The sequence below is a fragment of the Hemibagrus wyckioides genome, linkage group LG01 (genome assembly GCF_019097595.1).
Source record: "Hemibagrus wyckioides isolate EC202008001 linkage group LG01, SWU_Hwy_1.0, whole genome shotgun sequence".
In the NCBI taxonomy this organism is placed as follows: domain Eukaryota; kingdom Metazoa; phylum Chordata; class Actinopteri; order Siluriformes; family Bagridae; genus Hemibagrus; species Hemibagrus wyckioides.
Genome location: NC_080710.1, coordinates 20,456,948 through 20,472,007, shown reverse-complemented (window position 1 = coordinate 20,472,007; position 15,060 = coordinate 20,456,948). Strand labels below are relative to the sequence as shown.

General features: G+C 38.1%; 1 protein-coding gene across 1 annotated transcript; it reads left to right on the top strand.

Annotated features, from left to right (window-relative positions):
- The first annotated feature begins 1,781 nt into the window (after positions 1-1,781).
- On the top strand, positions 1,782-12,388 carry cenpw (centromere protein W). Its single transcript, XM_058418461.1, has 3 exons — positions 1,782-2,030; positions 9,553-9,666; positions 11,806-12,388. Exons 1-3 carry the CDS (start codon positions 1,944-1,946, stop codon positions 11,830-11,832), a joined length of 228 nt encoding a protein of 75 aa, XP_058274444.1. The 5' UTR covers positions 1,782-1,943; the 3' UTR covers positions 11,833-12,388.
- The last annotated feature ends 2,672 nt before the right edge of the window (positions 12,389-15,060 follow it).

The following is a 15,060-nucleotide window of genomic DNA, read 5'->3' as shown; positions in this document are numbered from 1 at the left end:
ATGTCAAAGACAAAAGCCATTAATAGAAACCGAAAAAAAAAACATGTGCCTTCAAAATGGACTCAAAGTTCTGGCAGAGTTTCAGATACATATTACATTATATATTATTTTAAAATTTAGCAAATGATCTGCAGATGTCTCATGTGCTTTGTACTTTAGAAGTAATACCTAATGCATTGCTGTAGTAAACCTAGCTGCCATATAACATAATTAGTAGGGAATTATGCAAGCCTGCAGCGACCTTCTACCAGTTTCATGCCAATTTTCAAAAGCCTGTAGTCATTTGGTACATTAGTAGATGTCAAATGACATACTGAAATGAAGAAAGATAAAAAAAAATAATAAAAAAAAAGCAACTGGGAAATTTTAAAGCAGTTCTATAGCATGAAGCACAAAATAGACAAATAGCAGCCTGTCAGTCTGTACAACCAGAAAGTGCACAGCATTCTGGTGTACAAAAAAAAACCCCAAACAAAACAATATAAAACAAACAAAAAAAACCCTAATACTACATGAAAAATGCATAGGCGTTTTTACAAATTGGCAAGTTTACCGATCAGCCATAACATTATGAGTACTGACAGGTAAAGTGAATAAGACTGATTATCTCCTCATCATGGCACCTGTTAGTGGGTGGGATATATTAGGCAGCAAGTGAACATTTTGTCCTCAAAGTTGATGTGTTAGAAACAGGTAAAATGGAAGAGCGTAAGGATTTGAGCGAGTTTGACAAGGGCCAAATTGTGATGGCTAGACCACTGGATCAGAGCATCTCCAAAACTGCAGCTCTTGTGGGGTGTTCCTGGTCTGCAGTGGTCAGTATCTATCAAAAGTGGTCCAAGGAAGAAACAGTGGTGAACTGGTGAGAGGGTAATGCGTGGCCAAGGCTCATTGATGCACGTGGGGAGCGAAAGCTGGCCCGTGTGATCCGATCCAACAGATGAGCTACTGTTGATCAAATTGCTGAAGTTAATGCTGGTTCTGATAGAAAGCTGTCAGAATACACAGTTTGTTGCGTATGGGGCTACATAGCTGCAGACCAGTCAGGGTGCCCATGCTAACAACTTGGTACCAGATACCACAGCACACCTTCAGGGATCTAGTGGAGTCCATGCTTCAACAGGTCAGTAGAAAAAGCTTGCCAGTGTTCGGACTAATTATCCATTTTTATTTTCATCTAAAATAATTTATTTCAAAATACAAAAAAAAAATATATATATATATGAGGATTTCTGCGCATGCGCACTTCACTATACACGCACAATTCACGCTTCTACCTAAATGTTTCCTAAATTAAAATGTATTTTCTTATCATAAAATAATACATGGAAAATACCATTTACAGATTTAGACGGGAGGTATTTTTCTGATAAATTAGCAATAATGTAGATAAAACAGTACAGAATATCAGCGGTAAATTAATGCAGTAGGACAGACATGCGTGAGACAGTTTTTAATGTTTTGCAGCTGTTGTTTTATCATAGTGGTTTCTGCATACCTGTCTAACAATTAAAAAGAGTCAGAAATTACTGTCATAGTACGCTGTGACCTCAAAAGTCTAAATGTGACTGAAAGTAAGAAGTACAAGCATTTCTAGTTTGTAATCTATCAAAGAAAACGAAGTGCGATATCACTCAGACTGTTTTCGCCGTATTGTGGGCGTGTCTACCGACAAGCACCATTATTTTTGACTCTGAAACGTCGTATCTAAAACGGCACCGCACTTCCTTTATATGTTTACTACAGCATCTCTAAGTCACTGTTTTTAAACGCCATACGTAGTGGACTACATAGCTTATGAAGAGGCGTTTGGTATTCGTCCACTGTCGCTGCTTTAATGCGTCATCATTCTGCGACAAGATTAACGCGCGCGCCGGTTCAAAACAGCTATAACTGTTGTTTGTAATTTACGTGTAATTTAGTGTAAAATTATAAAGTCAGTCATGTTAAAGAAAGCGCCGAGAGTAGCCTTAAAAGCTCACATGAAAAAGAGATCGGACGTACGGATTGGAAAAAACGCGGACTTGATGGTAAGTTTTGGGGCGTAGACAACGTTCGTTAGCTAAATGGCGATTCAACTTGTTTACATGTACACAGTGCGGTTCATTACCGTTCATGGATGAATTATATTATAGATTTACATTCATACTAAACTCTTGTTGCATTCAGATACAAACTGTCGGTTTTTCCTGGGTGTAGAGCAGTAATCTGACCGTATCTGATCAAATGTAAAGAAAGATAACTGTGGTATAGTTCAGTAAACCCAAGCTGCTGTGACATACTAATGCCTGTGAGAGAGCGTTTACGTTGTAAATAGGTGTCTCACTTGTTTATTATTATTTTATAAGGTGTAAAAAAATCACCATGCCATGTCATGCCACTTATTGGCAAGTAAATGCATACCAATAACCATACAGAAACAACCTCATTTACACGGAACTTGATTTTTTCCACAACTGTGTTTTTATATGCACATGAATAGATGGGGTATATTCTGTTTCTTAAATCAGGACCAAGCACAGACCCATAAATGTCATTAAAATGTTATTAAATCAGCAAACTTTAGGAGACCAATCTGTGCAATATAAACACATATAGAATCAAAACGTGATCACCCAGAGGGGTTAAACACAGTGATTAGTCTAACAGACGAGCTACTGTTGCTCAAACTGCTGAAGAAGTTAAATGCTGGTTCTGGTAGAAAGGTGTCAGAATACACACTGCATTGCAGTTTGTTGGGAATGGGGCTGACCAGTCAGGGTACCCATGCTGACCCCTGTGCACTGCCAAAAGCGCCAGCGTTGGGCACGTGAGCATCAGAACTGCACCACGGAGCAATGGAAGAAGGTGGCCTGGTCTGATGAATCACATTTTCTTTTACATCACACTTCGCTTACCTGGGGAACACATGGCACCAAGATGCACTATGTAAAGAAGTATCATGCTTTGGGAAATGTTCTGCTGGAAAACCTTGGGTCCTGCCATCCATGTGGATGTTACCAATTTACACATACCAACTACCTAAGCAATGTTGCAGACCATGTACACCCTTTCATGGAAACTGTATTCCCTGATGGCTGTGGCCTCTTTAAGCAGGATAATGCCTCGTGCCGCAAAGCAAAAATGGTTCAGGAATGGTTTGATGAGGACAACAACGAGTTTGAGGTGTTGACTTGGACTCCAAATTCCCCAGATCTCAGTCTAAACGAGCATCTGTGGGATGTGCTGGACAAACAAGTCTGATCCACGGAGGCCCCACCTCGCAACTTACATGACTTAAAGTATCTGCTGCTTACATTTTGGTGCCAGATACCACAGCACACCTTCAGGGATCTAGTGGAGTCCATGCTTCAATGGGTCAGGGCTGTTTTGGGAGCAAAAGGCAGACAAACATATTAGGCAGGTGGTCATAATGTTATGGTTAGTCTGTGTGTGTGTGTGTTAAACAACTTAAAACATGGAACCATTTGTTTGAAACCACATATTTCATAAGTAATCAAAAATATTGGAACATGTTTCTGACATGCATTACTTCTTGTCTAGGTGTGTCCTGTTAGATTGAATATTTAAAAAAAAAAAAAAATAATAATAATAATCTGAAATTCTACTTTTGGTTTAAGCCCTTGGTTTTACCAGTGAGGCTGTTTTTGGTAAAAAAAAAAAAAGGGACACGAAGATCAGAAATCTGTCTATAGGAGTAAAGCAACCTTTTCTGAAACTGAGGAAAAAGAAAAAAATCAATCAGAGCCATTGCACAAGTGCTGGGCATAGCCAGTAAAAGAATGTGGAATGTCCTGAAAAGGGAAAGAAATTGCTGGTGTGAGTGTCGTAATCCACTTCCACAGAGTCCCACAAGATTCATCACCATTTATCAGCAGTAAGAATCAGAAGGCCAGGGTTAGTCCACTGATGTTTCTTATCACCAAACTGAAGAACAGGCCCAAGTGTGGCGGAAATAAGGATCTGCTCATGATCCAAAACTTACAAGCTCATTGGTCACGGTGAAGGAACTTGGAACTTCATCATGTAGCAAGACAATGATGCACAACACACTGCCAGCAGAACAAAGGACTTTGTCAGGGGTAAAAGTGGAAGGTTTTAGACTGGCCAAATCAATCACTAGATCTTAATCCAATTGAGAATGCGTTTCACTTTCTGAAGAGGAGACTGAGGTGAGAAATCCCTTAGAACAGGCAACATCTGAAAGAATCTGTGGTAAAAGCCTGGAAAAGAATCACACAAAAAAGCAAAAAAAAAAGAATATAACACTTTGGTGATGTCACTGTCGCCATCTTGATGCAGTTATTGCAAGCAAGTGTTAAATGTTCATTCAGTTTTAGACTATCTGATCCAATACACCTAATATCCTGGGTTGTCTGCCACCATTTAATATACTAATAGGGATCACCACATCCCTTTTGTTACATAAAACTATGTACCAGTGACCCCTCAGAACGAACACATTCAGTTCCCCATGTCTTACAACAGTGGCATCAAGCTTAAAAGCAGGAGGGCTTAAGAAGAAGAAGAAGAAGAAAAATATATATAAACACTTTTCTAAAGATAAACACTATTTGACTGCTGATATCTAAATATAAATAGAAGTAATTGTTAAATTTCTCAGAGCTGTCTTGCCAATCACACGCTTTCAGATGCAGGAATGTTGTGTTAAGTATAGGTATATTAAAGGCTTGTATATCTAATTGTTTAGGCGTTGTGCTATTTTCATGCCCAAGTATTTGTTTTTTTAATTCTTTTTATATATATATATATATAATATATTCTAGTTCATGTGTTGCTTATGAAGTGGTCAGTTTAAAAGGTATTTTAATTATTACAAATTTGGTCTAAGCTCAGCTCTGTACAGGGTGTACTACATATCAAAAAATCAACATGTGCAGGCCATTATATGATAATGTAGTACACACAGTACAGATTAGAGATCAAAACAAATCAGTCATAATGATTAAAAACAACCTGTTTTCAAAAAGATTTAAGTGGTTGAATTTAGCTATGGTATTTACCAGGAAAGTGCTTGACAACACTATTTTGTTTTGACTAGTTGACTAGTCTCTCTCGCTCTCTCGCTCTGTGTGTGTGTGTATGTGTGTGTTGGGTGCACACTGTCCATGCACTAATGGCTCCTAATTAAAAAGCTATTGCAGCTGGTCACGCTTTATTGAGACTGGAGGTGGAGACCCTCCTGAGATGTAAAAACCTGCCTGAAAGGAGCGCTGCTTTACAGGGGTCTAATCCAGCCTTTAAACTCAGAAAGAATGAGGGGAAAATGAATAAAAGACTCCTTTTTCATCATACTATGAATGAATATCTGGTTTGATCTGGTTTTCTGTTCTTTTAATGGCATTCCTAATAAGACCATTACTGCCTTCTACACTGATATGACTAGACCTAACCGATGCTGGGATGATGTCCGAAGGCCACAAGTGTGAGTTGGTTTTCTGGGTCAGGCTGAACAATGTGACAGTTAAATGTCCATATCGCAAGTACTATCATCATATGAAAGACTTGTGATATATATGAGTAGTACTGCCTGGGAAATAGGTCTGTGTGTATGGTTGTTAGCATAGAAGATGAAGACAAATGATACAGAAGGGGGTTTTTGAGGTGTTTTTGGCACTGTGGCTCTTGATTAATAATAAAGTTGTAAAAATATTTAGGCAAAATGCCTTGCACGCAATAGATACATCCAACTATTAAGTCACTTATGTAATGAGATTAATTCGTGAGCCATTTTGTGAAATGATTCATAGTAAGGATGTTCCAGCAAGTGCAGTTTCTAGCTTTTTGCGCCATGCTCTGAACTTGGCTTGCCTTTTCCATTGCTCGAGGTTATAAGTGCGAGTTAAGGTTGAGGCAGTGGCTTAACATCATCCTTTCAACTGAGATGGACTCTGGAGCATTTGATGGTTGATTGAACTCAAAAATAATCAGTTTCACCTTTTTGGGAAGCTGTCATTTTTTTCCCCCTACATTTATTTACAAACTAGGGACCTCTTCCCAGTGAAACTGAGAAATTTCATTAATAAAGCTTACACTCATTGAACACTTTAAAAGGAACACTATTCTGAAAGTAGTAGAGCCCCCCTTTGCTCTCAAAACAGCCTCAGTTCTTGGCGTGGATTCCACAAAATGTTGGAAACACTTCTTTGAGATCCATGATGACATTATTTCAATTCCTGCAGATTTTTCAGCTGCACATACACATCTTAAAGGCGTTCTGTTGGGTTCAGATACAGTGACAGTAACTCATTGTTATTTTCATGAAACCAGCTTGAGACAACTTTTGACTTGTGACATGGTGCATTATCAGGGATCCAAATGTTCAGCAAGAATGTTCAAATAGATTGTGGCATTCAAGCCATGCTTGATTGTTATTAACAGGTCCAAAGTGCACCAAGAAAACATTCCCCACACCATTACACCACCTCCACCAGTCTGGACCGTTGACACGAAGCAGGGTTGGTCCATGGATTCATGCTGTTGGTGCCAAGTTCTGATCACACCTTCTGTGTGCCTCAGCAGAAATCAAGATTCATCAGACCAGGCTAGGTCTTCAACCATCCAAGTTTTGGCCTGTTCCCATGTAGCTTCATCTTTCTATTCTTGGCTCGTAGAAATGAAACCCAACATGGTCTTCCTCAAGGTTTAACATCTTGTGCATTTTGAGATGCTTTTCTGTGCCCCACAGTTACCCAGATTGGTTATTTGAGTTACTGAACCCTTTTTATAATCTCTAATCAGTCTAGCCATTCTCCATTGTCCCGTCTCATCTCACCGGAGGTTTTTTTACAGCACCATTTTGTGTAAACTACTGAGTAAATCCCAGGAGATCAGCAGTCCTAGAAATATTCAAACCAGCCCACCTGGCACCAACATTCATGCCACAGTCAAAATCATTGAGATTACATTTCCCCCCCTATTCTGAAGGTGGTTGTGAATGTTACCAGAAGCTGTTGGCCCATATCTGCATGATTTTACGCATAGCACAGCTGCCATAGAAATTGACTGATTAGATCACTGCATGAACGAGTCGGTGTACAGGTGTTCCTAATAAAGTGCTGTAAATGTATCTTTACCTCTTTTTGTTTTTATCTCAGGTGGTGCGTTTCTTTATTGTAGTTGTACAATACCTTACACAAAACAGAGCAAGTGGTAGAATACTGTTGAAGTCTTTACTAATGTTTAGTTATTTTGTATTCATGTCAACAGCGGTTTGGTTCTTTCATGAAAACAGCTGTAATTTATTGTGAAAAAATAGATCTGTAAATGTTTCCTGATTCATTTAGCATTACTAATGAATGAGTATAATTTATTTAAACTTGTTCCATTCCTTTAATCATTCTCATTTTTTTTCTTTTGCATAAAATCGGGAACACTCTCAAAGGACCATTACTTTCCTAATCTGTAGCTCTGTGGATCACACATTTTTCGGCACCCTTTCCTTTCTGAAGTTTCCACATTTTTTTTGTGTGTGTGTGTTTTGCGCGAGGCGGTGAAGAGAGTGGCCTTGGCTTTAATCAGTTAGGTTGAGTCGTTATGTTTTGGCAAAGCCTTTGGCACAGTGCAAGTCTGAGCTTCTCAGCTTTCATTCTCCCAACATTTCTTAAGAGCAGCTGTTGGAAAAATGTTCAGACGCCCCGAAGATGACCTACAATTATGAAAATGAGGTATTAATAGATTTAAATTGCATCCAAATGGTCATCATGTACATGCACAATGAAATCATTAGCTGTGTTTGGAACATTTTTCTGGATGTGGTTAAGACACCAGACACTTACTACTTCTATACGTTTATATGTGTGCACACATGACAGAGAGAAAGAACAGAAGAGAAAGATGTGGTCAGAAGAACAGAAGATGGTACATACGACCTGCTTCACTGCATTGCCTTGTGTCACAAGAGGCTAAAGGATGTGTGGCTTGAATTATTAAATGACTGTGTGTGGGCTTGTAGTATGCCAAGTGAGACTAGCTATACTCAGTTTTAATTGTATTTTTTGTAATTAATTTTTTTCTTTCCTTGGACTTTTTATGCACTTCCTAGTTAAACTTTGTTCTTTTTTTTTCTTTTACAAAATTGAATCAAATACATTTAATCAAGGAAATAAACTTTAACTGTTTTCCCTAGCACTAATGCACCTTAATCCTACCTTTTGAAATGCATCTTCACAGAGAAGCTTAACGGCTTAAATGCACTTCTTTAAATTTCATTAAGAGCATATGATGCATTTATGCACACACACACATCCCATCCATGCTTCTGCGTCACTGGAACCATTTAGCAAAAACATGGGCTTTAGAATTGGTTAGAATTAGAATCTACATTATATGTTGAACAAATCTGTTCCTGCTGACTGAGAAGCAATTCTTTATTTCCAAACAGAGTGAAATTGCTAAGTGCAGTTCGGAAAACATCGTAATTACCCTTAAACGTGCTTTCCTATTATTTTACGCTTTCTTAATATAGACGGTCTTATTTAACTTATAAGACGTCTTATAAAGCCTTAATTGTTTGCTGAAAATATGGTTTGAGTTGTCAAAGTGATTCATGTAAAATGTATCTGAATTAGTGACTAGTGTGGCCTTCTTCTTCTGTCAGTAACCACAGCCAAATGCTTTCTGTAGCTGCTGATGAGGGATTAGGCAGTACTGTGTACTTGTATCTATACAAAGAAACGTTCATGCTTATTTTTAGTATTTCTTGCTCATTAGACCTGCTTCAGTGCATGAAACAAGATTTCAGTGAAAGTAAGGCCATGTCTGAGGCTGAGCCTCTCTACAGTGATAAAGTGTATACACAAACACAAAGGTGCATTTATATGGTGTTTGATTCATAGCCTTTTTTTGGCCAACACCTCAGGCGGGAAAGTAAAGTGTTCCTGGTGGATGTACCACACAATTCATGTAATATACACTATACTGCTGAAAGTTTGTGGACACATGATCATAACACCTTTATGCGCTTCATGCCTTTGCTGTTATAATAACCTCCATTCTTTTGGGAAGGCTTCCCACTACTTTCTGGAGCATGGCTATAGGCATTTATCCATTCAGCCACAATAGCATTTAGGGGTTGATGGTCGGGTGTCCACTAACTTTTGGCCATATAGTGTATGTTTGCTAGGCCAAAATGGTTTGATGGGATGCCATCCAGTGCTACATTAAACTGGCTCATATAATCCATTTCTGTTGTTTGTATTTGCAACTATAGAAGTTTTCTTTAATATACTTGCATGACCAAAAAATGATGAAAGATGGGATTTATAAGAAGTGATGAAAATCAATGCAAACGGCCCACACTGTGTTTTTTGGCCACTACAGATTTAGAGTAATCGTATAGTGTCTCTGTGTGATTTACAACAATTTGAAGATGAATTTCAATGTCTAACTCCTTTGGTGTGATAAAATAAAATATCCATTGAAGTTATTGCCATTTATCATGCATAAGCTGTTTTTGGATGACTCCTGCATCAAATGTTATCATATTGTCAGAGATGAATAATTGTTGGGTTGTTTGTGTTGTGTAACCAGGTCCAGCTGAATCTGCTGCTTGTCTTACATCGACTGGCAGAAGAGTCTAGAATCAAGGCCTTTGAGGAGAAAACAGCTACTATCAAAGTCCACCATGTTAAAGCTGTTGCAAAGGTATCCTGTCTAGTCTTGTTAATAGTTCTATTTCAGATTGAAAGATGTGCTACTAAAAGCAGGAAAGGCCTCATTATCTCTGATCTTGCAATATATCACATCATATATTGAGCAGGCTCTACAGCAGTTCTATTGATTCAGTGTTTATTGTTTTTGCTCCTTCGCTAATGATCTCTAATTGGTTGTTTTCATTCTTTTTTTGGATGGGATGTAAGCATTTACAAAATTGTTTAACTTCTGCTGCTTGGCAGTGCAACATAGGGGGAAACATGCTTTCCCTCAGTCTAGTGCTTATTTAAGAATCTAAGAATGTGTTGGGTTGAGTAGGTGTTAGGCTTTAAAAGCACTGAGGGTGCCTCTGATCAGCTGGATTAAGTTTCACATACATAATAATTCAATCAGCCTGCATTGCTAACAGATGTCACCCAGGGCTGCTTCACTGGTCTGTACAGCAGCATGTGTCAGAGGTGTGTATGGGAATGTTTCCCACTACTCCCATCCTGCTCCCATCCACTCGCAAAGAGTTCTGACCAATCATACCCACTCCTGCAGTTTATTTCATTTTCTTTTCTGATACACACTTCTATTACTCTAGTCATTATAGTCAGAACTGAATGATCAGGATGGGCCTTGCTTAAGGAGAGTATAATCTTTATTTCCTAGTACTGCTCAACACTGGTCTGTAGATGACTCCTAAATGTTAGTCTAGCCAGTTAGACTCATACAAGTGGACATTTCTATTAACGCTTTCCTTTATATATATTTCTCAGTATTTCTTATTCTTGTGTAAGAAATACTGAGAACATACTATGTAAACTTATACATATGGGATATTCAGGATGATGTAAATGACTGAAAACCTTTACAGCTGTTACCAGACTATCACTTTGTATATATGTGATTCAGAGACTAATCTAGTGCAATGCCATTTCTGCTTGGTCATGGGGTGTTGACGCTTGAACACATCATAGACATAACGGTGTAGGAGGCTGGTATTAGTGAGTTGCATAATTGTAAATGGGAATATTTAAAAAAAAAAAAAAAAAAAAAAAAAAAAGGAAAGCCACATGACTTATACATTTCAGGGAAGCATACATTACATTTCTGGACACAGCAAGAGCCTTTAGATATTAGGTATATAAACAAATACATTATTTGGATTGAATAGATCCATTTGCAGATTTGAATAGGATTTTATAGCAGCTCATAAACCTGATCATGAAAGCAGGAGGTTTTACTTCCATGCAGACACATATGAGTTGTCAGACATAAAGCAAAGTAAAGCTTTAAAATACATTAAAATGAACAATGCAGTGTGTTTGCTTGGTCAAGGTGGTTCAATGAGGCTACTAGTTTATATTTTTGAAAGTAGGTCCAAATTAATATGTTAAAAAATGGGCAGATCTAAACAGATAAGAACGCTGGCAGCAAGATTAAAAGCAGTCCCGCGTACATCTCAAATGACATGTTATAGGATATAAGTTGATGAACTGTCAGAGACAGAATTCATAATGCTGAACGTGCTGATATTTAGTTTTTCTGGAGGCTAGAGTGTCAGGGTGTTCATATTTAACATCAAAAAAAAAATTGCTTATTTAGGCTATGCCCAATTTTGTTGTATTACACCCTTAATATACATGTATGTAATATATGAAAATGTAATTAGCTCACAGTCCTATATATATATATATATATATATATATATATATATATATATATATATATATATAATATAATATAATATAAAGAATAAATGCTTTCTTTCTCTTGTGGATGTCAGCATGATGCATTTATTTTTCTAATGTAGTGAAGCTTATTGGATTTAAATGTAATTCAATGCAGAGTTGAGTTCTATCCATGCATGAGGTGAATTGGTGTGAATAATGGTCTGGTTGCTGTGCTAAAGAGCAGACTCATTACATCCTGTCACGACCAAATATGTTAGAAATTACATGTCTTGGGTAGTTTGTGTATGTCACACAGATGTAATAAATTGAAACAACAGCACAAATCTGAGCAAATGAGACCGAAGAAAATGAAAAGCATAACTAGAAGAGTGGCTTTTGACATAGATGAGGAATAGGCGGTTTGATTTTGTTATGCTGTAATGCCTCTTCTGTTTTTCTGTTTGCCTTCCAGAAATTGTTGAAGAGCACACGAGGATGAGGTGGAACACATTGCATCCTCTGTTACCCTGAAACTGCACAGAGCCCACAGTCTGAGAGAGCCCAGGTATCCAGTGCACTCCAGACTCAACTGGGGCCAGGACACATGAGTCATGCCATGAGTCAACATACGCTTACCATTTGTTCATCTTTACCACAGGACCTTCTTCGTCTTTTTTGCATTTGACTCTCTTATTCTTTCTTTCTTTTTTTTTATTGTGTAGTCCTAAAATGTGCAACCTGCATGATGGTGTACAAACCCTCCCTCTCAGATTAATTCCCTGTGGAGATCTGTTCACTTTTCCTCTCCATTACTGTTGACCTTTTGCTTTAGAGTGGTGTTGGGAAATAGCTGTGTATAAACTTTTAGTCCGTGACTGATGGTATCAGGCCTGAATATCCGTAGCCACAAATGTTTTCCTCCTGCATTTTGGATTTTTATTAGTACTTAATATGTGTTAATAAACAATTTCTGCCACTTAACTTGGGCGTAATATGTTACCCTGACACTCCCTCTTCCTCTTCCCCCCCTTCCGTGTTATATGCATAAAAACCCCAAAACAAAATAAATCTTTGGCCGATTGCCACATACATCAGTTGAACTATTATCTTCAAGCCAATCCTCAAAGCAGGATTTTAGCAAGATTTTTTTTAGCATGAAAGGAAATGCAGATGTTATCTCTGTTGACACAATATCAACCTTCTAAGACTGTTGCTTTCATTTAAACTCTAATTATATACAGAGCGTTACTTGCTTTTCCCTTAACACAATCTTTTACTGTAAAATATCTCCATTGAGGCCAAGCATTTGGCCCATTGGTGCATCTAGTGCTAATGAACTCTTCCTGCATCAGGACATTGGCTCATTGGTAGTTTGTGTAGTTGAAAGAACAAAGGACTTGACTTCGTACCACAGAAAAGTAAATGTTTAGGTCTCCCTTTGTGTGTGTGTGTGTATGGATGCCAGGGTATCCCACTGATGACCACATGGTCTGGGAGGCACCCAGCCCTAATCCCACTGTCAGAATTAATTGGAGAGTCTCTGCTGTGCTTTCAGTACATTGCTTACAGAGGACCTGAGCCTCTAAACAAGTAGGCTTTGATAGAATTTTTTTTTTTTTTTAATAGTAGAATGTTCTCCAGACCTCTAGCCCCACCTTTCTCATCTTAATCCCGCAAACATCTGAGTCACTTGCACACTGGAAACAGGCGCTTCTTCCCATCAGTTTATTCATCATGTTTCTGCATTTTGATCGATTACAGACTGAGGTCACCCTGTGAGGGCTTTTTGACCATGGTCATGACCTGTCCTTCACCTTTCATGACCAGTAGAGGGCGACCATGCAGAGAATACTGTGATCTTTGAATTCATTTCAGTAAAGCACAAGGTGTCTTCAAAGCCATGCATAAATGAAATTCTTCTTTCTAGAACATATGTGGAAACTAGAACAGTCATACCAAACACTTAATGAATATAAAAGGTTCAAAAACGAAAAAATAAAAACAAGCTTACTTTAATGGATTATCCTAGCATAAAACTAGCATTCAATATGTTGTATGTTATCATATTTACTGGTCTGTCATTATATAAGCAAACAAAACTTACAGTCTGTGGGATTCTAATTTCAAGCAGTTAATCAATATTCGTGTAGTAGTATTTGTATCTGAACAAACTACCAATCAATTGTGCGGCAAGTAATAAGATTTGACTGTATGCAAGTGAGAAAATCATTTAAATCACTCGGTTCAATGATTCAGTGTGGCGCATGTTCAGTCGGGTAAAAGACGGTTCACTGTACCCCTCAAAATAGCTGTAAAATTTTGTAAAAATATTCAAATGATGTATATTAATGACTGTACATAAGCACTTCAGATGGTAAAACTGTGGGACCAGAAAGCAGAGATGTTGGGTTATTCTCCAAAGTAGATTCTAAGATTCCATCAGTGGTGGAAAGCATCCAAAACCCTGACTTGTTTAAAAGTACTCCAACTGTAGTAATGATTTACTTGAGGAAAAGTATTGAGTATAAGAAGCTATATGTATTTGTTTGTGTCTACTATTGACACAATAAAATCAGAATAAGTTCCTTGTGTTAACCAACCAAGTGAGTTATGCTTAAATGAACAGAACCTTGATTATGAATAGAAGAGAAAGAAAGGGAATGTAAGCTGGCTAGCTATTTCAGTCAAAGTCTTGGTAGGTTTGTTAACAAACTGAAATTCATGCATGTTTCCAGCTACATAGTTCCACTCTACATAGATTCCAGCTACCTAGCATTATCCTGTGCATTACCTACACATTATCCTGAGCATTACCTAGAAGTTGTAGTGGTGCTTTAGACAGATTTAAAACAACAGGGAGTCATTACCAGAAATAATGATGCCTTAAGTTTATTACTGAGCTTTTATTCAGTAACGCATCAAAAGGTGTGGCTAGCTAGTCAAGTTTGCTCAACTAGCTAATGGCTTACCCATGCATGTTTCTACAGGTTGGATGCTGAGCTGTGTAATGCTGATATCCCCACAGGTTTTGGGACGCATAATTTGCAGATCATTATCATGGTGTTTCCTTTGAAGCATTCAAAACTGAAGATGCTTGATAAATTGGGCCAGGGATGCTTCCACACTTCCAAGAGAAGATTTGTATGTCATCTCAGTCTTAGAAGGAGTCAGAAGGACTAGCTAATGTTGCTATATTTAACTGGCTAACTTGAGAGTTTAGTTTATAACATGATCATTGCCATGGACTTGGAAATATTGGCTGAAATTTGCTATTGTTAATGATTAGTGTCACATTTACCTAGGGTTAGCTTTGGGCTATAGCTGGTGTTTGTATTATGCCACCTCCTCTTTTATTATGCAGGTTACGTAATTTACACCTGCTTCTTTTGACAACTTTTGTTTTCCTTGCATTTTTTGGTCTTTATTTATCAGTAATTTTACTTAGCACATTTGACTCGCATCACCAGGGGTTGGGGGTTTGATTCCCATCTCTGCCCTTTGTGCATTTTCTCCCCTTGCTTTGGGAGTTTCCTCTGGGTACTCTGATTTCCTCCCCAGTCCAAGGACATGTGAGATACACTGGTTGCAGTCTCTAAATTGTCTCTAGTCTGTGAATGGGTGTGTGGGTGTGATTGTGCTCAGCGATGAGTTGATACTCTGTCCAGGGTGTCACTTGCCTTATGCTCGGAGTTCCCTGGGATAGACCCCAGGTTCCCCTTGGCCCTGT